The following is a 25,839-nucleotide window of genomic DNA, read 5'->3' on the forward strand; positions in this document are numbered from 1 at the left end:
GTCGAGAGATTCAAGTTTCTAGGTGTTCAGGTCACCAACCATTTATCCTGGCCCCTCCACGCTAACGCTATAGTTAAGAAAGCCCAGCAACACCTCTACTTTCTAAGGAGGCTAAGGAAATTTGGCATGTCCGCTAACACTCTCACCAATTTCTACAGATGCACTATAGAAAGCATCCTTTCCAGATGTATCACAGCTTGATATGGCACCTGCTCCGACCAAGACCATCACGCAAACCAGCCTCCCATCCATTGACTTCGAAAAAGCAGCCAGCAGAATCAAGACCCCCATCCACCCCAGACATTCTCTCTTCCACCTTCTTCCATCAGGAAAAAGATACAAAAGTCTGAGGTCTCGTACTAACCGACTCAAGAACAGTTTCTTCCCTGCTGCTGTCAACGACTTTTGAATGGTCCTATCACAATAGCTGATCTTTCTCATCACCCCTTATCGGTAACTGCAACACTATATTCTGCACCCCCACCTTTCCTTCTCCCCAATGTACTCTATGAACGGTATGTTTTGTCTGTAACAGTTTGCAAGAAACAATACTTTTCACTGCATCCCAATACATGTGACAATAATAAATCAATTCAATCAATTCAGTAAATTAATTAGATAGTTATTAACATTCAACTTGTTCTCCTAAGTGGAAGGAAATCTGCTGCCCTTACCTGGTCTGGCTTATATGTGGTTCCATCGCACTCCAAAATGGTTAACTGTTTACCTGCTCCCTGAAGTGGCCTAGAAAACCACTGAGTCGTGCCAAATAGCTACAAATTACTCCTCTCCAAACTTGTCCTAATTACTTAGATTTCTCCGCATGTTATTGCTTCAGACTGCATCTCCCCCAGGAGAGTATTGGAATGGTTTGTCAGCTATTGGCTGCAGCCCACCTCCATCAGAACAACACAGGGGTGTTGTGTGACAGGTCAAAGATATCGCTGCCAGAAATTGCTTTGTCATTGGGTCTCTCTCACTAGCATTTGGTCGTCTTTGCCTTAATGGTCAGGAAGAAGCTCGTCATTGTATAATGAAGCTCACAGGTGTTCCTTTCAGACAGATCATGCCTTGAATGGAAGCAGAAAAATAAAGAAGGAGAACTATGGAATTTATAAACAAATTCCCTGGAAGTGCAAGGAGCAATTGATGGAAGGCACATCAGGGGCCCATTAGGCAATCTTCCCAATGTCATAAACAGGAAAGATTTCTCCTCCATCAATATGCAGTTAGAATTAAATGTCTGTTAAAGGTAGGATGATTATTAACAACAAGAAAATGGCAACCGAACATTAACAAAATATTTTAAAATCCAATTTCACAGTGCAGGAACAAGATAAAATACCAGTCGCCACAGGGAATCTAAGAATAAGTAAAACAGAGGAGGTATGTCAATGTAATATAAGTTTTGAAAGATGGTAATGGGGAAAGTAATGACATATAATATAGACAAATCTCCCAGACCTGATGCTTTCCACTCCAGGATATTAAAGCAATCGGTAAAGAAATTGGAGATGCATTAATCTTAATTTTCTGAAGCTTCCTCAATAAGGGGATTGTGCCTTTGCATTGGGAAATTGCAAGTGTCACTCCATTGTTTTAACAAGGGCGAGAGGAAGGATCAGGTACAAACAAGCCTGTCATTTTAACATCAGCTGTGGGAAAGTTACTGTCATCCATCTTCAAGCACATAATGACTGAACACTTTTGACATGTATCAACTGGTAAAAATACATTCCATCGAAGAACAAAAACTGAGCAAGGAGGACCCATCCGTGGCTCACGCAGGAAGTCAAGGAAAGTATTAGGTTTAAAGAAGAGGCTTACAACATTGCAAAAAAGTAGTAGCAAGTCTGAGGTTAGGGAATGCTTTAGAAATCAGCAAAGGGCTGGCAAAAATTGATTAAAATGGGGACGGGGGTGGGGGGGGAACTAACATGGGAGTAAACTAGCCAGAAATACTAAAAACAGATTGTAAAAGCTCTAAAAATATATAAAAAGGAAGAGAGTAGCTGAAGTAAATAGCCGGCCCTTAGAAGCAGAAACAGGAGAAATTGCCATGAGGAATGAATAAATATTTTGCGCCTGTCTTCACAATAATTCCATACCAGAAATAGAGGATAACCTAAGAGCTAAAAAGTGAGGAAAGTAATCATAGGAACTGAAAATAGCAGGAACAGGCCATTCTTCCCCTCAGCCCTACTCCACCATTCAGTATGATCATGGGTAATCCTCTATCTCAACACCACACTCCTACACACTCTCCATACCACTTGATGCCATTAGAGTCTAGAAATCTATCTATTTCCTTCTTAAATCTATTCAGTGATTTGGCCTCCGCAGCCTTCTGTGGTAGAGAATTCTACAGGTTCACCATTCTCTGAATGAAGATGTTTCTCCTCATCTCAGTCCTGAATGGCTTTCCCCATATCTAAGACTGCGATCCTTTGTTCTAGACTCATCCCTGCCAGAAGAAATAGCATCCCTGTATTGTCTGTTCAATCCTGTCAAAGTTTTACATGTTTCAATTAGGTCTCTTTTCATTCTTCTAAATTCCAGTGAATACAGGCCTAATCAATCTTGCATATCCTCATATGACAATCCTGTCATTCCAGGAATCAGTCTGGTGAACCTATGTTGCACTCCCTCTATGGCAAAGAACATTCTTTCTTAGATCCCTACAGCGCAGAAAGAGGCCATTTGGCCCATCGAGTCTGCACCGACCAAAATCCCACCCAGACCCTATCCCCATAACAGCCTCACAGCGCCAGGGACCCGGATCCAATTCCAGCCTCGGGTCACTGTCTGTGTGGAGTTTGCATGTTCTCTTTGTGTCTGTGTGGGTTTCCTCCGGGTGCTCCGGTTTCTTCCCACACTCCAAAGATGTGCAAGTTAGGTGCACTGGCCACGTTAAATTGTCCCTTAGTGTCAGGGGGATTAACAGGATAAATAAGTGGGATTATGGGGATCGGGCCTGGGTGGGATTGCAGTCAGTGCAGACTCAATGGGCCAAATGGCCTCTTTCTGCACTGTAGGGATTCTATGATCATTGGTAGAAATCAATTTCCATGCCCATAAACTCTGGAAATTCCAACCCGAAACTTTCTGCTTCTCTTCCCCTGCGATAGCCTTTTCCATAAGAATATACAAAGTAAGAGGAGTAGGCCATTCAGCCCCTCAAGCTTGCTCTGCCACTTGATAAATCATGGCTGATCTGATAGTGGCCTCAACTTTCCTGTCTACCCAATATACCCTTTGCCTTGCTTGTCAGTCAAGAATCTATTTAACTCAGCCTTAAACATAGGCCTGCCCTGAGAACCTATATTTTTGAACAAGCTTTTGGTCACCTATTCTGCAGTGGTTAGCACTGCTGCCTCACAGCGCCAGGGACCCGGGTTCGATTCCAGGCTTGGGTCACTGTCTGTGTAGAGTCTGCATGTTCTCCCCGTGCCCACATGGGTTTCCTCTGGGTGCTCTGGTTTCCTCTCACGGTCTGAAAGATGTGCTGCTTAGGTGCATTGGCCATACTAAATTTTCCCTCAACGTACCCGAACAGGTGCCAGAGTGTGGTGACTAGGGGATTTTCACAGTAACTTCATTGCAGTGTAAGCCTACTTGCGACACTAATGGAAAAGATATAAAAATAATATCTCGTTATGTGGTTCGATTTCAAATTTTATTTGATTGCGTTCCTGTGAAGTGTCTCGGGAGGCTTTGCAATGTGCTGTATAAATGTAACTTGTCACTGCTGTTATTGTTTATAAACTTCTGTTGACATCCTGGGAACATAAAAGGCACTACGTAAATGCAATTTGTTCTCATTTTGTTTCTTATTATTCAAGCCAGAAATAGATCCACAGCTGCCTTCCTGAACTCAACTGTCCCATTCTCACCTGTAAGGTATCATCAGTGATTCTAGATCACCACTTGGCAGTTACGAGCGAGGGGCATAGCACAGGATGATGGGACCTCCATAATCTTATATACAAACCAACTTTAGACAAGGGGTTAATCGAAACAAATAATGACTACCTAGTTCAAGAAGTAATAAACATTATGAACTACATCCAGTGTTAAAATAAAATTTGTTCTGTGTTCTAGCTTAGCTGTTTTTAATATCCGTTTTTACAAGCACAAGCATTTTACTATATAGTATTATAGTACTTCTGAAAAAAGACACATGTCGAAGCTTTTCCCCTTGCACTCATCAGGACAATTCGCAAGAATGCCAAATGCAAAGGGAACAACAATTTATACTGCATGATAAGAGAGTGCCGATTGGTTGGCAAGTAGACTCTGATTGGTAGAGGCATTGCCATGGAGAATGCACCAGTCAACTGATAACTGACTGTTAACTGCTAAACTCTGTTTAAATTCAAGCCAGGCAGGTTGACTCTGAATGATCAAGGCATTGCCTTGGGGAATAAACAAGAGAATGGCTGTTGGGTATTTAATTTGGTTGAAAACAGGGCAATGTGTGTACTAGTTCTTTCCATCTTCAAAGGACAGGGCTCTGTGTATTAATACATGTACCTTCCAAATGTGCAATACTGCGATCCTGACTGATAACCTTAAATTCGTTGTTGATGTAATTCTTAGCACACTCAGGATTCTTTAGAAAATGTTGTTCAATTGCTGTTACATGTAATGTTGGATCCTGTGTTTTGCATTTTGCAAGCATGGGCTAGTTGGGTACAGTCAGTACCTTGCCTGTTGCGAACAGCCAAAGGGACATGCTGTTTGATACAATCTGCCAATCTTTGTGACATACAGCCTACATATCTGGCATCACATCGACACTGAAATTCATACACCACAATACTCCTTTGTGTAATAGGTAGAACATCCTATCTACAGGTTAGCTGCGGGTTAGACAGATTGGCCATACTAAAGATTTCCCCTTAGTATCAGGGGACTAGCAGGGTAAATACATGGGGTTGTTTTCAGTGCAGACTCGATGGACCAAATGGCCTCCTTCTACACTGTAGGGGTTCTAAGATCTTTCTGGCTTGAGGGCAGCTTCCTGTTAGTGAGAAACACCCATTGCTCCGATTGTTGAGATACCTTGCCCTTCCAGGATTATCTGCAGAGACTGAGCACTTTTCAGGACTAAAAGTGGTGGCCTTAGGACATTCATGGGTTTGTGGGATATACAGAGAGCAATGATCTGATCGGGCTAGTCATTAACTCGATGCATCCTATTTTAGCATCAAGCTTGCACAGTGAACAAACTGCTCAGGCCCTATTCACAAGGTTGCTGATGAAGCCAATCTTATAGCATATGGAACTGCAGGAATCCCAATGTGTATATTGACCAGTGAAGAGAAACTTGTGGGTGATGGTAGTAACATATGAGCACGAGTAGGCCACAAGTCCCTTCGAGCCTGTTCCACCATTCAATAAGATTGTGGCTGATCTGACTGTAACCTCCCGCCTATACCAAACAACCTTTCAACCCCTTGATCTCCTATTGTCTATTATCTAGATTATCTATCTAGCTCTGCCTTGAAAACATTCAAAGACTCTGCTTCCACCGCCTTTTGAAGAAGGGAGTTTTAAATACTCAATACCCTCTGAGCGAAAAATAAATCTTCTTATCTCTGTCTTAAACGAGAAACTCCTCATTTTTAAACTTCTACTTCTAGGTTCTCCAACAAGTGGAAAATTTCTCTCCACATCGACCCACTCAAGAGCCCTCAAGATCTTATATGATTCAATCAAGTTGCACCTTACTATTCTAAACTCCAAAGGATACAAGTATAGTTTGTCCAATCTATCCTCATAAGACAACCCATTCCTGGTATTAGTTTAGTAAACCTTCTCTGAACTGCTTGTAAAGTATTTACATCCTTCCTTAAATAAGGAGACCAAGACCGTACACAGTATTCTAGATGTGGTCTTACCAGTGTCCTGTACAACTGAAGCAAACGTTCCATTAGATTTCATAATTACCAAGTTGACCCTGTCTGATTACCTTGAATTATTCTAGGTGCCCTATCATAACATCTTTAATTATAGTTTCCAACATTTTCCCTGTGTCAGATGTTCAGTTAACTGGTCTGTAGATTTCCACTTTCTGTCTCCTTCCCTTTTTGAATAAAGGAGTTACATTTGCTATTTTCCAATCTAATGGCACCTTTCCTGAACTCAGGAAATTTTGGAAAATTAAAAATAAGGCATCAACTATCTCGCCAGCCACTTCTATTAGAGGGCATGGTGGCACAGTGATTAGCACTGCTGCCTCACAGCACCAGGGTCCCGGGTTCGATTCGTGGCTTTTGTCACTGTCTGTGGGGAGTCTGCAATTTCTCCCCATTTCTGTGTGGGTTTCCTCCAGGTGCTCTGGTTTCCTCCCACAGTCCGAAAGATGTGCTGGTTAGGTGCATTGGCCATGCTAAATTCTCCCTCAGTGTACCCAATCAGGCGCTGGAGTGTGGTGACTAGGGGATTTTCACAGTTACTTCACTGCAGTGTTAATGTAAGCCTACTTGTGACACTAATAAATCAACTTTAAGCTTATTAAGACCCAAGGATGAAGTCCATCAGGACCCAGGGGATTTAGAACATAGAACAGTACAGCACAGTACAGGCCCTTCGGCCCTCAATGTTGTGCCGAGTTTAATCCGATACCAAGATCAAGCTATCCCACTCCCTATCATCCTGGTGTGCTCCATGTGCCTATCCAATAACCGCTTGAAAGTTCCTAAAGTGTCCGACTCCACTATCACAGCAGGCAGTCCATTCCACACCCCAACCACTCTCTGAGTAAAGAACCTACCTCGGACATCCCTCCTATATCTCCCACCACGAACCTTATAGTTATGCCCCCTAGTAACAGCTACATCCACCCGAGGAAATAGTCTCTGAACGTCCACTCTATCTATCCCCCTCATCATCTTATAAACCTCTATTAAGTCTCCTCTCATCCTCCTCCACTCTAAAGAGAAAAGCCCTAGCTCCCTCAACCTTTCCTCATAAGACCTACCCTCCAAACCAGGCAGCATCCTGGTAAATCTCCTCTGCACTCTCTCCAATGCTTCCACATCCTTCTTGTTACTGAATAATCTATTTAAATAAAAGTACACACATTGCATTAATGAGGTGAGGTGACCAGAACTGCACACAATATTCCAAATGTGGTCTCACCAAGGTCCTGTACAGTTGCAGCATAACCCCACGGCTCTTAAACTCAAACCCCTGTTAATAAAAGCTAACACACTATAGGCCTTCTTCACGGCTCTATCCACTTGAATTTGTCAGCCCACAGCTCCAGCAGTTTGCTCAGTACCACTTCCCTGGTGATTTGTAATTTACCTGAGTTCCTCCTTCCTTTCTATTTCCTGATTTACAGCTATTTCGGGCTGTTCCCCTGTAGTGAGGACTGACGCAAAATACTTGTTCAATTCATCCGCTGTCTCCTTGTTTTCCATTAATTCCCCAGGCTCACTTTCTAAAGGACAAATGCTCACATTTTTAAACTCTTTTTCAGGGAGAAATTGTCCCCACTGGTGGAAAGGTTGAGAATCAGAGGACCCTAATTTAAGGTGAATAGCAAAAGAATCAAGGACAGCAGGAGGATTTTATTTTACATTGTAAGTGATTAGGATCTGGAATGTACTACTGAAAGAATGATGGAGGCTGGAGGCAGATTCAACTGTGGCTTTCTGAAGGGAATTGGATACTGATTTTAAGAAATTTGCAGGGCTATGAGGAAAAGGCAGGGGATAGGACTAGCTGAGCTACTCATGCAGAGAATGGCCTCCCACTGTGCTGTAACCATTCTGTGATTCAATGAGTGTCAATACCAAGTGCACCCTTTGATATTAGCAGAGTTGGAGGGTGGGAATAAATGAGAGAATGATACACACTCCCCATTTTAAAATCAGCCCTTTTTTATATATTTATGCTATAAATCATTATATTAATATTTGTGATAGAACCATAGAATCCCTACAATATAAGAAGAGTACCTCCCTCTGTCCTATCACATAACCCCACACATTTAGCACGGCCAATCCATCTAACCTACACATCTTTGGACACCAAGGGGTAATTGAGCATGGCTAATTTACCAAACCTGCACATCTTTGGACTGTGGGAGGAAACCGGAGCACCTGGAGGAAACCCACGCAGACACAGGGAGAACGCACAAACTCTACACAGACAGTCACCCAAGGCCGGAATTGAACCCGGGTCCCTGGTGCTGTGAGGCAGCAGTGATAACCACTGTGCCACCCAAATGGAGACTGTTGGCAGTACTGCAGCACCTTTATTGGTGGATTAGTGTGACTGCTGTGTGACAAGTTTACATTTTCATTGTAAAAGTTGAGATAGAATTTCACGACGGAAAACATTGACAGGAATTGCGTGCTGTTGTACAACTTTAAAGATATAGATATAGATGCATTTTTGTTAAGAGGTAGCATATAGAGATCCATGTTCCCTTTCAATTCACACCTCAACCTAACTTGATGATATATCATTGTTACTGGGTTAAAACCCTGGAACTCCATCAGCATTGTGGTACTACCTTGACCGCGTGCACTGCAATGATTGAAGGAAAAAATTCATTGCTGCTTTCTCAAAGACAATTAGCAGTAGGCAATAATTGTTACTGAATAATCTATTTAAATAAAAGTACTCACATTGCATTAATGAGGATACATTTACTCATGGTCCACTACAAGTTGACATCACTTAGCTAATAATGATGATACTGTATCAATCAGCCCTGATTAGTGGATTAAAGTGACCACTGCTGATAACTCATTGTAAAACTCATTGTTTTAAAATGCATTTGCTTTTCCTATTTCAAACTGTGAAGAATGAAAGGCTTCATTAGATTTATCAACAGAAAATCATTGAAAATTTTCTTTTGAAATAACTAGATTCAATTGGTTTTGAATTTGGTTTTTGGAGCAAGCAAGGAATGGATTAGGGTTTCCCTGGTGGATCTATCATCACTTGAGTATCAAGATTGCTGCCTAAAGGTTTTCAGGGCCTTGAGAATTTTCTTCATTATCAGTACACAAACACAGATGAGTAGGCTCTGCACTTCTTCTCATGTAGCCGTTTTAAACAAACCTTCCAAAATACTGTGAAAAACAGCAGATTGCATGATTACATTCCAGTTTCTAATTATTCTTTGGAGACAGTACCATCCATACCTGCACAGTTCACAATTCGGTTTGCACGAATAACTCCATTTGGCGTTTCTACATCCCATGTCCCATCAGATCTTGATGAAAGACCTGTTACAGTGGCAGGATAATACAGTGCTGCTCCGTAGTGCCTTGCTCCTGCTGCCAAAGCCATGGTGAGAGAGTAAGGGTCAATGTGGCCATCTCCAGGATTAAATAACCCAGCAAGAACCTAGAGAACAATATATCACATCGTCATATCCATCTAGAATGCTTCATTCACATTGAAACTTCACAGCAGCTGTAGGCTTTTTCTTATAAGTGTAATTAAAGTTTATTTATTAGACACAAGTGGGCTTACATCCACACTGCAATGAAGTTACTGTGAAAACACCCTAGTCGCCGCACTCCTGCGCCTGTTTGGCTACACTGAGGGAGAATTTAGCATGGCCAGTTCACCTAACCAGCACATCTTTGGCCTGTAGGAGAAAACCCACGCAGACACGGGGGGAATGTGCAAACGCCATACAGACAGTGACCCAAGCCGGGAATCGAACCTGGGTCCCTGGCGCTGTGAGGAAGCAGTGCTAACCACTGTGCCACTGTGCTGCACCTTCACTGAGGCAATGCAAACAATATGCTCAAAATGTGGAAAGTGCGATTCACGCTGGTAAGTTTCCAAGTTCCGATCTTCCCAGCCCCCTTGCTGGGGGAGTGGTGTGAAACATGACGCGGGATCGCAAAAGTTTGTTTTAATACATTAACATGTCATTAGTGAGCACTCTCTCTGGGGTTTCTCAACCCCCTCCCCCCCCAAACAGACAGTCAGCGGGAGCCAGCGTGACATCATGCCAACACCAATTACAATAGTTCTACATAAATGCAAACCTGGCACATTCACCTCCAAGGGGGATTTCAGAGGTGAGCGCTCAGGCAGCCACGCCCTGCACGGTGTGTGCTACTCAGGGGGCATCGGAGAAGTCTTGGGGAACACAGATACATTCAACTCAGATACGGGTGTCCCAGAATTACCAATTTGGGGAGAGGGGTCAGGAGGGGTCTCTTGCAGGGTTTACCTTCCCTTCAGGGGTAGTGAAGGCTGGTATGTAGACAGGGCTTCCCATGTCTTCCTTCCTGGGTTCCTGTCCATATCACAGCTGAAGGAGTGACCTTCCTTCGTGGAGACTGGCGAGAGGGTGGGAAGGTTTGAAAACGAGGCTCAGCAGTGGGGGTGGCTGTGAGTTACCCGGGTGGGGTCCATGAGAGGCCGGGCTGTAAGGGCAGAGTGGGGGTTTCAGGAATGGGCTGCGTCTCCCCTCATGCGAATTGAAGGTCCTCGTACTTGGGGGACGATGACTGTAGTATGATTGGAACCCACACTCAGGCAGCGGTGTGAGGACAAAGGGGAGAAGCTGCCCGGCAGTCTAAAACCAATGGTCAGGGGTGCTTGCATGTAACAGTACATCTCAATGAATCATGGAAGGCTGCTCAGCTCTGCACCTCCTGTGACCTGGAGAAACAGGATGCCCTCTGGGAATGAGCTGAATAGGCTAACTACTGGCCTCACAATTCAGCTGTGCTTCATCTGCCACAAGAGTCGAAGACACTTGGCTGAACAGCCACTCCAGCCTCCCCTTACTAGTGATCATGCCAATAAATGCTGTGCAGCCAAACAACACTGCCATTTAATGGAGGCCACTTTTTAACCCTTTGCAAGCAAATGTCCCAATCATTGAGCTGACATTCCAAGCAAGGTGCAACGTCACACAGATGACACTGATGTGCCCTCTATGCAAGATGTGATGGTGTTTTCTATCATCACGCACCCCAATTGAGGTCATGATAGGGTGCAACGGCAAGATTTCCCATCAGGATACAAGTACTGGTCAGATGCAGCCGCTCGACTGCCCTCTAACATGGCACCAGGTTGGGGGGTGGGGGTGGGGGCGTTTGGTGCCACTGAGGCCCTGGTGGGTCCACGGGCTGCATCCTGCTGGAGTTGACAGGGACCAATGTGGAGATGTGGCAATAGTGTCCGAGTGGAGGGTGTGAGGGAAGGCGTTGAGGCACCTAGTGAGTGTGCAGCCACTGGGTGGTAGTCCAGGCCTTAGAATCCTTTTCGTAAGATTTCCTCCTCTCCCATTTTTTGGGAAAGATTATGCCCATTGTTCTTTTTCACAGAGCATGACAGGCACAGCGAGCAGAATTCAGGGGAGGTGGTGGCTTGGTGGTGACGTTACCGGACTAGTAATCCAGGGAGCAAGGCTAAAGCTCATGGATTTGAATCTCAACACAGCAACTGGTGGAATTTTAATTCAGTTAATAAATCTGAAATTAAAAAGTTAGTCTCAGTTATAGTAACCATGAAACCATTGTCGATTGTTGTTAAAAACCCATCAGGTTTACTAACGCCCTTTAGAGAGGGAAATCTGACCTCCATATGCCAACCCACAAAGAGGTGGCTGACTCTTAATGCCATGTCAAATGGCCCAGCAAGCCACTACGTTGCATACAATCCCTACAAAACGGAATGAAACCAGACGGATCAACCGGCATCGACCAAGGCACCAGAAACGACAACGGCAAACGCGGTCGTGTCAACACTGCCAAGTCCTCCTCACTAACATCTGGGGCTAGTGCCAAAATTGGGAGCACTGTCTCGCAGACTAGTCAAACAACAGCCTGACATAGTCATTCTCACGGAATCATACCTCACAGTCACTGACCAGGATTTTCTGCCAGTTCATGCTGGCGGGATCTTACGGTCCTGCGGCGGCAAAGGCTCAACAGGGTTGACAAAGTCAGGACCAAAAGATCCTTCCGCCACCGGCCACGCCTCAGAGGGGAAGGAAAATCATACCCAAAGTCCCAGACCCCACCATCTCCATCCGTGGGCATGTCTTGTCCCACTGATTGGTCAGACCCACCAAAGGTTGCAGCACAATGGCATGCAGGTGGGAGGGGGTTGTCCTGGGAGTCCTCAACATTTACTCCGGACCCCATAAAGTCTCATGGCATCAGGTCAAACAGGGGCAAGGACATCTCCCGCTGATAATCACCTAAAAATGAGTTGTCAATCTGGTAGTACTGTCACACAGGACTACTTACATGCCAAACAGCGAAAGCAGCCTGTGATAGGTCCCACAATCAATGGGTTAGATCTAAACTCTGCATTCAAGCCACATCTAGTCATGAATAGTGGTGGACAGTTAAACAACTAACTGGAGGAGGAGGCTCCACAAATATCCCTATCCTCAATGATGGGGGAGCCCAGCACATCAGTGCAAAAGATAAAGTACCTTTAACCCTCATCTTCTCTGGGGCCTCTGAGGGGCCAGAATCTGCCATTGTTTTCTTACCAACAGACATTTTAAATCTCTAACATAAGGAGCGAACAAATTAAAGGAATTACATTGTTTTACAATTACATGATTCATTCGCCCTCTTTGCTGAAGCAGCAGAGGGAGGAATGTGTGAGGCTGGTGGAGTCAGGAAAAGGTCTTTGCAGAATGTAGCAAGCTAATATGATCAGACCCACTTCGCTTGGGGCTTATTCAGGGAGCTTTCAGACTGATCAAGGAACTGGGCCCTAATGTCTTTGGAGTGTTTCGATGGTAAAAGTATAATAATATGGGCGGGGGAGGGTAGTCAGCACGCAGCCTCCTCACCCCGGAAACCAAGTCGGTGAGGAGCCATAAAAAGTAATGGGGCGGATTAACAAGGGCTAAGTGGGTCTTCCACCCCTCACTGGGACGGAGGTCCTGCCTTCTGGAGCTGCCAGCCAAACCGATCTTGGCAGCACCAGGAAGGCGTCAGTGGCAGCTACTGGGACAGCAGAAGGAAAAGAGGAAGATAAAGACCTATGAATCCCTGGAGTAGGTACGTCTGGGGTCTTGGGTTGGGGGTGCTTTGGGTAGGTTAGGGGGAGGGACAGTGGGAGGAAAGGAGGTGCGTTTAAGGGAGGAAGCAGGTAGGAAGATGGGGTTCGACTTAAAGAGGGAGGGGGCGCAATCGGGAAAGGGTAGCCCACAGAGAGCGACATCCTGCTTCCTTCCCACTGTTTAGACATTTAAGTTAAATATATTGGGCTTCCCACTCTTCTGCCCATGCCAAACGTTTTATGGCGTAGGCGTGTATTATCTGAATAACTAGTCTAATTGACCGTTAATTATTCATTTAGATATCGTGGGCATGCTACCAAACTCAATGTGTGGGCACCCCCTGTGTTATGGGGGAGAACTCGGTGGTGCGTGGGATAGGTGCCCACCCCATTTGACGTCACCCCGCCATGAGAAACACACCCATCAGGGGCACGTAAACTTCAGCCCATGACGTGATGGTCTAGTCAGGGAGTTTATCTCAAATTAAGTTAAACGTCAGAAATAAATGCAGAAGAACATTTTTTCTATTGCAACAGCAAAAGCAATAATTTAATAAACACATCAACAATTATAAATAAAAACGTAATAAAGCTGCGGATACCTGAATGGACAATTTTTTTATTCATTCGTGGGATATGGGCGTCGCTGGCTGGCCAGCATTTATTGCCCATCCCTAGTTGCCCAAGGGTAGTTGAGAGTCAACTACATTGCTGTGGCTCTGGAGTCACATGTAGGCCAGACCAGGTAAGGATGGCAGATTTCATTCCCTAAAGGACACTAATGAACCAGATGGGTTTTTCCAACGATCGACAATGGTTTCACGGTCATCAGTAGATTCTTAATGCCAGATATTTTTTAAAATCGATTTCAAATTCCACCATCTGCCGTGGCGAGGTTTGAACCCATAAAGTGGCAAACCTTGTTTGAAAGCAGATTGGTACACAAGACTTGGTGTAATGAGCAAAGTAAAACTGACTACAAAAGGGAATTGTGCTTGCTTGGAAGATGCTCATTACCTCCCATGTAGCTAACGTTTGTATTAAATATTAACGTACATTTAAAAACAAAACTGAGTTGACAAGCAAGATCACTGCTTGAAGGGTAAGTGAGAAACCGCTCTCCAACACATTGCAAAATATCGTTCCAAGTAAAGCTTTTCTAAACATTGGCAAAAATATCCAAACTGCTTTCATAACTTAAATGGTTCAAGGTAAAAGGGTTACAAAAAGATAAATGAGACGTCAGCAAAGTGATCGAAACCGATTAAATCAACCAGTGCCAGTTTACCTTGTCAATATTTATCAGAGGGAAGAGTTCCTGCACCTTCTCGGGACTGACCAAGAACTGTGGCGTCACATTCCAGTGTGCCCGGGTCATCTGGTAATGAAATTCATCCACTCGAGTCGGGGTGGTGGCGATTCGGAGACTGCCAGGTTGATGAAAGCCAACTGCCTGTGGAAATGTTCCCAAAGCAACAGCTTAAGAATGTCAAACTGATTAACTCTGTCACAAACGTATGGACGAGACTGATAACAAAACCTCTCTGGCCCATGTTCCATATTTTAAAAACTATATAATTTCCAAGGGTGCCCAATATCAATCTGCGGCCTTTGTTTTTAGAAGTGCCCACAAAATGAGCTGAGAATTTACAAGCTGCAGCTGTGACAGATGGTGCATTCAGCAGTTTTACTATTAGCATGTTTACACTGTCAGAAAGCAACCATTCCGATGTTCCAAATGCAAACAAGCTCCAAGAATGGTGCATTTCCAAAGACAGAAAGGAATGGATCTACAGGGTTGGTTTTAAGTTACATGATAATACCAGTTCAGGGATGATACACATAAAGGCATGTGAAACTTGTCCACTGCTTTTGCAGTGTGTGAGGGTTACTGCTGCAGCTGTGAATACGCCCTGCTTATATTGGACTCAGGGAACTTAGCCAATGTACCCCCTCATATTTTTTTGAGTGGGTGGGCAGTTTATTTGAGGGCACAGGTCCTGGGTCCCTGGCGCTGTGAGTGCACAGTGGTTAGCACTGCTGCCTCACAGCGCCAGGGATCCGGGTTCAGTTCCGGCCTCGGGTCACTGTCTGTGTGAAGTTTGCACGTTCTCCCCGTGTCTGCGTGGGTTTCCTCCGGGTGCTCCGGTCTCCTCCCACAGTCCAAAGATGTGCGGTTAGGTTGATTGGCCATGCTAAATTGGCCCTAGTGTCAGGGGATTAACAAGGTAAATGTGTGGGGTTACGGGAATAGGGCCTGGGTGGGATTGTGGTCGGTGCAGACTCGATGGGCCGAACGGTCTCCTTCTGCACTGTAGGGATTCTATGATTCTATGAAGTGTTTGGCCCCTTTTTTTTATTTGCACAGCCACACAAAAGTTCACACATGGGAATTTAAAGGGCCTGACTTGTGTACAACTTGCTTCGGAATTCCATGCGGCTCACAGCTCAGAGGGAACGTTGCTGGCAGAAAGACGGAAGCAAATACACTTCCATACAATCGTACCAATTGATGGTCAAAAGTCACACTTGAGACGTTAAAGGCTGCGAATTCCATGCATCTTATTGAGAGCCAGGGGTGTGATAGGGTGGGACTTCCACTGTCACTACGTTTTCCTAAATCCTGGCGCTAACCCCCCCAGTGAAGGGATAAACCTCAATCAGTCCCAAGTATAATGACCACCAATTGTTTTACATTTCCCTCGGGGAGAAAAGGAGAGCCATGGAGGGATCAATTCACCTTTGACGGGGCTTCTATTTCGAAGATCCTCCAATCACCACCCCCACACCTAGCGCAACATGATTCAACTGGAGGAACCATTTCTCCTGGCCTTCTGCAACCCAATATTCCTTCCCCACCTACAAGCAAGCTGCCACTTCCCGTCTGCGCAATAACCAGCAGCATGCAAATACAGACCAGGAATAGAAATCACTTCAGCCTCGCAATCTAGAAATTGTCGCCTTTGCCATTCACCTCAGCCTCCATCCCCAGTTAAAGTTGGTGCTTTTGGGAGAGACAACAAACTTCTGACAAATTTGTCTCTTCTTCCTATCACTACGGTGTCCCATACAATAACTTACCATTATCATATGTAGATCTGGATTTCAGTTAAGTTACCATCTGTCTTGAGACATGAAGCTCAGTAAAGTGAGAAGTTGAGCCTCCTGCCTCAGCAGAAAAATGTGATCAACACATTCCCAGGCAGGGAAATTGGGAAAATTGAGCTGGCGTGCATCATCAGCCCCAGGAACATTATTTTAACTTGATAAGTTTCTTTTAAAGTTTTGTTTTTTTTCACACGATGAGCAGTTAATTAATTCATTTGATTATTAACTCATTTATTTAGCTTGTTTGTGCTCAAAAAAGTATGCACAAGGTCCCCCCGCCCCTGCATCCCCTTTAGAATTGTGCCCTTTATTTTATACTGTCTCTCCATGTTCTTCCTACCAAAATGAATTGTGACACACCTCTCACAATTGAATTTAATTTGCCACTTGTCCATCCATTCAGCCAACATATCTATGTCCTTTTGAAGTTCTACGCTATCCTCCTCGCAGTTCACAATTCTTCCATGTTTTGTATCACCTATAAATGTTGAAATTGTGCCATGTACACCGAGGTCAAGGTCATAAATGTACGTCAGGAAGGGCAATGGTCCCAACAGTGAACCCTTGGAAATTCCACTACAAACTCAAAAAACATCCATTAACCACTGCCCCCTGTTTCCTGTCACTCAGCCAATTTCGAATCCCTTTTATTCCATGACCTACAATTTTTCTTTCATTCTGAAGAAGTCATACAGACTTGAACCATTAACTCTGTTTCTCTCTCCACAGGTGCTGCCAGACCTGCTGAGCTCGTCCCAACATTTCCTGTACATTTTCTGTTTTTGATTTCAGATTTCCTCATGTCTGTTGTGCAGCACTGTGTGTCAAATGTCTTTGGAAATACATGTACACCACATCAATGGCATTGCTCTCGCCAACCCTCTCTGTAATCTCATCAAAAATCTCAAGAAAGTTAGTTAACATGATTTGCCCTGAACAAATCCATACGGGCCTTCCTTAATTAACCTGCATTTGTCCATCTGACATATTAATTTGGTCCCGATTTATTGGCCAGGATTTTCCCTCCAAAAGCCATTTGACGTTTTGCTGATTTGCCAAGTTTTCCTTCCTGGAAAATCCTGACCATTATTTCAAGATGTCCCCACCACTAAAATCAAACTGATTGGCTTATCTTTATACCCTTATTGGAACAAAGGTGTAAAAATTGCAATTTTCTCTGGAAAATTATGGCCAGTGCCTCTGCAATTTCCAATCTAATTTCTCTCAGTATCTCTGGATGCACCTTAGGGGTGATCTTATAGAGGTCTATGAAATAATGAGCAGCATAGATCAGCTAGATAGTCAACAGCTTTTCCCAAAGGTAGTGGAATCTAAAACTAGGGGGCATAGGTTTAAGGTGGGAGGGGAGAGATACAGTCTTTCACACAGAGGTTGGTGAGTGTCTGGAACAAGCTGCCAGAGGTAGCAGTAGAGGTGGGTACAATTTTGTCTTTTAAAAAGCATTTAGAGAGTTATAAGAACATAAGAAATAGGAGCAGGAGTAGGCCATCTAGCCCCTCGAGCCTGCCCCGCCATTCAATAAGATCATGGCTGATCTGAAGTGGATCAGTTCCACTTACCCTCCTGATCCCTATAACCCCTAATTCCCTTACCGATCAGGAATCCATCTATCCGTGATTTAAACATATTCAATGAGGTAGCCTCCACCACTTCAGTGGGCAGAGAATTCCAGAGATTCACCACCCTCTGAGAGAAGAAGTTCCTCCTCAACTCTGTCCTAAACTGACCCCCCTTTATTTTGAGGCTGTGCCCTCTAGTTCTAGTTTCCTTTCTAAGTGGAAAGAATCTCTCCATCTCTACCCTATCCAGCCCCTTCATTATCTTATAGGTCTCTATAAGATCACTCCTCAGCCTTCTAAATTCCAACGAATACAAACCCAATCTGCTCAGTCTCTCCTCATAATCAACACCCCTCATCTCTGGTATCAACCTGTTGAACCTTCTCTGCACTCCCTCCAAGGCCAATATATCCTTCCGCAAATAAGGGGACCAATACTGCACACAGTATTCCAGCTGCTGCCTCACCAATGCCCTGTACAGATGCAGCAAGACATCTCTGCTTTTATATTCTATCCCCCTTGCGATATAGGCCAACATCCCATTTGCCTTCTTGATCACCTGTTGCACCTTCAGACTGGGTTTTTGCGTCTCATGCACAAGGACCCCCAGGTCCCTCTGCACAGCAGCATGTTGTAATTTCTTTCCATTTAGATAATAATCCAATTTGCTATTATTTCTTCCAAAGTGAATAACCTCGCATTTGTTAACGTTATACTCCATCTGCCAGATCCTCGCCCACTCACTCAGCCTGTCCAAATCTCTCTGCAGACCTTCTACGCCCTCCACACGATTCACTTTTCCACTTATCTTTGTGTCGTCTGCAAACTTTGTTACCCTACACTCAGTCCCCTCCTCCAGATCGTCTATATAAATGGTAAATAGTTGAGGCCCCAGTACCCCAGTTATGTGGGTAACATTGTTATAGAGGGATATGGGCCAAACGCAGGCAATTGGGACTAACTTAATGGTAAAAACTGGGTGGCATAGACAAATTGGGCCAAAGGACTGTTTCCATGCCGTAAACTTCTATGACCTCATCCAGTCCTGGTGTTTTATCAACTTTAAGTGTTCAACAGTCTATCAAAGAACCCTTTTAGTGTCTGAATTACCTCCTCCTTTACCACAGCCTGGGTAATATTTCTTCCTTGGTAAAGAGAGATGCAAAGTATCAATTTAATACCTCAACTATTCCCCAACCTCCATGTGGAAATCCATGTTTTGCTGTCTACTCAGCCTTTGACCACCTTTTTATTATTTATGTGCCTGTTGAAGACTTTGGGATTCCTTTCTATGTTCCTTCTATGAACATGCTAGACATGTTCATACTCCCGCTTTACTTCTCTCATTTGCTTCTCCACTTGCCCTCTGAACTTACTATATTCAGCCTGGTTCTCCATTGTGTTATGGTTCAGGTCAGAAATTCCAAAGTGTTCTATGGAGCCTGCCTGGATCATAAGTTTCGCATCTTTAATTTGGCTAGGATAAGCATGATATGTTTCACTTCAGGTATGATTCAAATGACCCGCTAGGGAGCTTTAATCAAACAAAGTTTATTTAAGGAAATAGTTAACATGTATAGTAAGAAAATTTGCAAGAACGTTTATCAATTATAAACAAGAAACAGAACAACCACTGTAACGTATAACCCTTAACAAATATATCTAATGTGTTCCAATCAAAACTAAAACCTTCCATAGACAAAAACCTTTAAATAAGTTCAACACAGCAAAAACTAATGCTCACGTGATACTGGAAATTGAGTCCTTTGGTTGAAATCTGCAGTCCTCTGGATTTACTCAGAACAAGTTAAAGTCAAAAGAGCTTCTTAGAACCCCAGGGGTGACTCTGGTCCAGCTACCAACTGCAGAATCTTTACTGCAGGAAAGTAAGACCTTTCTTTCAGATAACCAACAGAATTTTCAAAACAACAGGGAGAGATGGAGAACACTTCTTTTTTAGCTTGCTGTCCCTCCTAAAACCCAGCTCAAGCTGCAGCCAAACACAAAGTGAAACCTTAAACTCACTGAAACAAACTGTCCAAAAACACATGACCATCCTCCTAACAATGGCTATTGCCGTGACTCCATTGAAGATTACGCCGCGACTGCAGCGCCTCTGCTCAGGCTGCTGCACAAGGGGGTGGAATGGGAGTGGGACAGCAAGTGCGAGTCGGCCTTCGTCCGACTCAAGGAGGACTTGCAAAAGGCCCCAGCTCTGGGAGCCATTAACCCCCGGGAGGAATTTTTCCTGGAGGTAGCAGCAGGCGGTGAGAGCCTGAGCGCTGTACTCCTCCAAGAACGGCATGGCAAGTTGAGGCCGGTGGTGTATTCCTCCCGAGTTCTCACAGAAGTGGAGCGGGCATACTCCAACTGGGAACGGCACCTGCTAGCCACATACTGGGCGGTGAAGCGGGTGCAGGTTTTTATTAGAATGGCACCCATCGCCCTCCTGACCCATCACACCCCAACCCAAATGTTGTTAAACGGCCGGATTAAAGATGGCACGGTCAGTAGTGCCAGGATCACCCGGTGGACTCTCTTGTTGTCCCAAATGGTGCTACGGGTGAAGGGGCTGAGTGAGCCACAGCTCGCAGCCAACCTGGTGTACCCAGGGGAGCCACACCATTGTTCCGTAGAGGGGGTATGGGAGGTAGGTTTTGGTTTTCGGGCAGGGCTGCATCCCACGGGTAGGGAGATATACGTAGACGGATCCAGTTCCGTATCGGGGGGCATCAGATTCACAGGTTGTGGGATCTGGGACCCCGAAGCAGAGATAGCCCTGGCCCTCAAGCTCCCCCACACACTGAGCGTTCAGCAGGCAGAGCTGGCCGCAGTGATGTATGTGGTCACACATCCAGAGCGTTTCCCCATTCCATACACCATCTGCTCGGACAGCATGTTTACGTGCAACTCGTGCACGGAGTATCTGGCCATCTGGTCCCGCCGAGGGTACACCTCCCCGGATGGGAAGCCCCTTGCCACAAAACCCCTGTTAGAGAGGATTGTGGCTGCTGTAGGACAGGGTGGGGATAGGTACATCCATAAGGTTAAAGCCCACTCCAAGACAGAGCCACGGGGTGAGGGGAACCAGAGGGCAGACAGTCTGGCCAGAGAGGGGGCTAGGTATGGGTTAGAGTGGGATCCTTACGGGGAAGGACAGGTGGCAGCAGTCAGGGGACAGCCCCAGAGAGGGGATCCAAGAGTGACCTTGGCCCCAGACTTAGCCACTGTTCAGGCACAGGACCCCGAGTTGAAGACCGCCATAGCAGCCCTGGGTAGGCAGGAAAGGGTAGAGGGTCCTTATGGAGAGAAGGACATGACCTTAAAGGGAGGCATGCTCTTTAGAGGGGACCAGTGAGTAGTGCCTTCCCAGCATAGGAGGGAATTCATAGAGGTAGCTCATGAGAGCCCCGGAGCGGGACACCCCGGTCCCGAGACCACCTGGCAGCGGGTAGAGAAGGTAGGATGGTGGCCTGGCCTCAGGGAGGACGTTCGCGACTTTTGTGCGAACTGTTTAGTGTGTGCCACGAATAACCCCGATCCCCAAAAGAGGAAGGTTTCGCTGGGGCACGTCCGTAGGATGGAGGGGCCCTGGCAGTCGGTACAGATCGACTATATTGGACCCCTTCCCACCGCCGCAGGGGGATACAAGTACTGCCTTGTATTAGTGGATGTGTTTTCGAAGTGGGTGGAAGCCTTCCCGTGCCGAACAGCCACCGCTGTAGGCACGGCCAAGATCCTAGTCAGGGAGGTGTTCTCCAGGTGGGGACTCCCGCAGTTTGTGGAGTCGGACCAGGGGAGTCATGTCACAGGGCAGGTCATGCAGGCGACCCTTAAGGTCCTGGGTATCAGGGCAAAATGGCATGTGGCCTATAACCCCCAGTCCTCGGGTGCTGTAGAGAGGTTGAACCGCACCATTAAAGAGAGGTTGCGGAAGGAGACCGGCAACTCTCCTAACCGGTGGGTGGAAGTTCTGCCCCTCGTACTCATGGGGATCCGGGCTAGTCAGTCCAGGAGTACAGGATATTCCCCACACGAGCTCATGACCGGGCGAGTCATGAGGACTCCGATTCATGTCATGGTACCTGCCCTGACAGAGGGACAGCTCAGGGAGGTCAATAGGGATAAGTTCGCAAAACAGCTGTTGGAACAGCTGAAGCAGGTTCACTGGCAGGCAGCCAGTAACATGGGGGCCCAGCACCGCAGAAACAGACTGCTGCTGGAGCCCAGCACAACTCACGAGTGGGCCATAGGAGAGCAGGTGATGGTCCGCAATTTTGCACGGGTGGGGACCTTTGAGCCACTGTACGCGGGGCCGTACAGTATAGTGGACAAGGCCAGCCCCATGGTATACACTGTTCAGCTCCCCCGCAAGGTGAGATGGTTTCATGTACCAATGCAAGCTCTTCGACCCCACCAGGGCCGGGAAGAGCAAGAAGGGAGTGGGGAAGGGGGTAGAAAGTGAAGAAGCCCCCGTAGAGGTGGAAACAGTAGGGGAAATATCCGACCCCACCGTTACCCAACAGGTGACAATGTGCTGTCCCAGCTGGGCAGCACCAGAGGTAGCGGCTGCAGTGAGGTTAGCGGTGATACAAGCACCCAGCCCGGGTGATTTTAAACTACCCGAGCATCAGCTCACCGGCCGGGTCAACTGCCTCAGTGAGGCCGAAGTTAGGGAGGCAGAGGAGATGGAGGTATCACCTCTGGTATGGGAGTCAGGGAGGGGTCGTCGGAGAAGCAGGGTCTCCAGACCCCCAGTAAGGTGGTCTCCCTCACACATGGCACTCAGGGCCCGACTCCGCAGCAAAAGGGCCTGGGTGGAAAGTAGGAGGCGTGGGGCACTACCAAGTGCGGCCACGGGTAGCCCAGTCTCCGCAGGGAACGGAGAGGGATTCCGGAAACCCTTTGGGGAAGGGGAGGCCAGGGGCAGTCAGGACCCTCGGCCCACGGAGGTCTGGACCGGACGGTCGGGCCAGGCAGACGACTGGCCTCAGCAGGGTGAGGATCAGTTTTAAGTTGGCCACCCGGAGACGGGTGGCAGTGTAAATAGATATAGGATTCACGTTCTGGTTGTTTTAGTAGTTTTCCGTGTAGATTATTCCGTGTATGTGATGTTTTCCGAATTGGGAACAGTAGTGTGGAGGTCGGGAACTTCCACTGTTTAAGAATGGACGCAGGGCACTAGGACCCTGGGGAGCCGGGCTGCGAAATACAGTACCACAGCCGGCAGCTTGTGAAATTGCACGGCGGCAATTTCAAAAGCAGTAACTGCAAGCGAGGAATACAATGGCGCCCTTCCGTTTGAAGTGGTTTCAGGAAGGGTGGATGGCAATGTGGAGGCAAGGAGGTCTTCTGTTTTGTTTTACAGATGGGTCCTCCTGCCATATGGATACTGAGTATAACAATGTGCCTGGAGATGTGCGAGACCCGCAGAGGGGAAATGGAGGAGTTGTTGGTATATGGGTGCTCTGGCGGCAGGGCACCCCTCGTGACTACCGATCAGGGAGACCTGGTGGCCTCGGAGCAGGCACGCTACTCCCACGTGGGGAGGTGGCCTGGGTGGCTGGGGTCGAACTCGACCAGGTACCCCAGCCACCAGAGCTTCACATACGGAGAGGCCTCTGTACTCTGCAAAGAGATACAGGTGGCGACTGACCGGGTTAGGGTGACTGAGGGCAGGCGGGTGTGTTTAACCTGTAAGGGGGGATGTTCCTTTGGGGAGGTGGTGGTGGCTCAGGAAGCTGAGCCCGGACATGAGGGATCGATCCTCGGACTGGGAACGACTGGACAATGATACCTACCGGACCATCACGGGGTCACCAGGAGGGATTACTGTATGTTGGGAGAAGTGGTGGGCTTATGACCAGGGGATATATTTGTGCCTATGGGGGTCTGCCAGGGTATGTCCACAAGGGGCATCGATCACCTTCGTGAGGTGGTGGCAAGACTCCGGGGGCGGGATAAATTGGGACCGCAGTGGGAAGGGATGCGTAACTCCCTGGGCTGGGATGACTGTGAAAGCTACCGAACTGCTGGTTCAGGTAAAGAGACCCCTGCCCACGGCCCAACCGATCGACCCCCACAACTGTCCGACAACCACCAAGGGGCCCGAGAATGGCCTAGTGCTCGTCCCCACCAAGAAGGTATTGTACCAGGGGGTACATTACGCTGTTGCCTCTATTATGTTAAATTTGACTGAAGTGCGTCTACCAGCATGGTGCCCTCGCGAGACAGAGCTATTATACCAGCCGTTGTTAAAAGATATGTTATTAAATCGATCAAACCTCCACAGCCCGAACCGAACCTCGCCAGTTTAACAAAAACCGCTACTGTATCCCAATGCTGTGAAGTTTCTGTATATATATATGCGGTAACCCCTACGTTTGGGGGCCGCTGGTTTATTGCTGTACTTGTTGTATTTAATGTTTTTCCATCCCGCATATTGCAAGGGATTGTTGTAATGTATCTACCTATGTCACCTTTCTCTGTGTTGCTGTATAGAAAAGGGATGTAGCTCAGATTAAGGGGCCTCTTCGGGGTACATGGCTTCACGGAGCCAGCAGAGGTGCTTATAGCTCTTGAGCCTGGAGGAGTTGCCTACCAACTTTGAAACGATACAGTCCGAGCAAGTCTGGATGTATCGTAGGGGCATCTGTAAGTTTTAGGGCAAATCCTCCATGATTAAAGAAACCAGGGATAAGGAAAATGGCCGACTGGCTGTCAGGAACCTTTACAGCCACATGAATATGCAAGAGGCTGGGAATAACGAGAAGGTCGAGACAGGGATAATCTAATCAACAGGAAACAAAGGAGAAACCATGGCCAGCAGACAAGGAGTAAATAGCCCAGCAGCAAGACAATGAGAACAGAGATTATTCCACCCACAGACAACATCAATGACTCAGCTCGCTGATGGGATTCCAATCAGGATGACTCAGAGAACATTTAAAAGACATTAAAATATCAATTAAGGGCGGTCCCGACAGTTCCGGCCCTTTTTGTTCCAGTCAATCGAAACTATCAATGATCAGAAACTGTTTTATGTGAGAGAATCACTGGTTCATGTTTTAAAAAGGGACAAGCAAGCTCTGGTCTCTCTCTCTCTTTTTCTCTTCGGACCAGCATGGCAGCTCTCTCTCCTCTCTCTTCTCCTGTTCCTGCCTGCCTCTCGTTCGTCTCCAGCATGCAGCCCGAAGTCCACTGAGCAATTTAAACTAGGATTGTGAATATCCTCTGGTAATTCGCGAAGTTCCTGAGATCATCATAGCGGATGAGGCTTTGGGGAAAGGGGGGGCTTTTGCATGCGCCTTTCATAGTTTAAGACACTGGTAAACTTGTGTAAAATAAGCATTCTCGTTGTGCCCGTTTTAATATTCCTTCCATAGCTATAGTCTTATAGAGCATAAGGCATTGTGTGTTGTTTTCCTGGTGTTTGGTGATCTTGACCTTGATGTTTTAATAAATATATATATATATATCTTTGACTTCCATTGGAGTCCGTTTCGATCTTTTCAATTTCTCACCAACGATCTCTGACCAAGTCACAATATTAAATATCCCTTACCATAATTCCGGAGTCTAGAACTGAGGGTACTCTGGGCGCTTCGAAACCGCCCACTCAGGAAAGACTGCCAGGTAAAGGTGGGCAGAGGCTTTCCTTTCCTCTCTCTCTCTCTCTCGGGGGCGCTACTCTAGCGGAGTAGGTGCAAGGTGGCTGTGAGTCCACCGGTAAGAGGGAGAGGATCACCCGGGCAGTGGTGGGGTTTGGACAATCGGTGTGCCAAGCCCAAAGTGAGCCCGTTGGGTAGAGTTAAAAAGGGGATCCCGCTACAGTCAACTGCAACATTTTTGCCAATTCCAAAAGTTTTGTTTTAGTCACCTTTTGTAAACAATCGTGCGTGACCTCTTCCACCCCCAAGAACTTTCTTAGCCTCTGAAAGACCCATTATTCCACAAGGCACTCCCTATTTAAACCTGCGTATAACACCTGAAACGAAAATACTAATATGTTCACCACTCACTGTCTTTGAGTTCAATAAGCTCAAATCAATCAAGAAATACAGATTTTAATCCTGGACAAGCCCCCAATTGTTATGGTTTAGGTCAGAAACTCCAAAGTGTTTTATGGAGC

At 46.3% G+C, this 25,839-nt stretch overlaps 1 protein-coding gene across 2 annotated transcripts in view; it reads right to left on the reverse strand.

Moving 5' to 3' along the window:
• dmgdh (dimethylglycine dehydrogenase) overlaps window positions 1-25,839 on the reverse strand; it is a 111,071-nt gene that overhangs the window by 71,310 nt on the left and 13,922 nt on the right. For both annotated transcript variants that reach the window (XM_078214975.1, XM_078214976.1), the window contains exons 4-5: window positions 14,309-14,473; window positions 9,168-9,372 (exon numbers count right to left, since the gene is read on the reverse strand). In XM_078214975.1, coding sequence (XP_078071101.1) covers window positions 9,168-9,372; window positions 14,309-14,473 — 370 coding nt within the window. The remainder of the gene's footprint in view (window positions 1-9,167; window positions 9,373-14,308; window positions 14,474-25,839) is intronic.

The sequence above is a fragment of the Mustelus asterias genome, chromosome 6 (assembly GCF_964213995.1).
Source record: "Mustelus asterias chromosome 6, sMusAst1.hap1.1, whole genome shotgun sequence".
Classification (NCBI taxonomy): domain Eukaryota; kingdom Metazoa; phylum Chordata; class Chondrichthyes; order Carcharhiniformes; family Triakidae; genus Mustelus; species Mustelus asterias.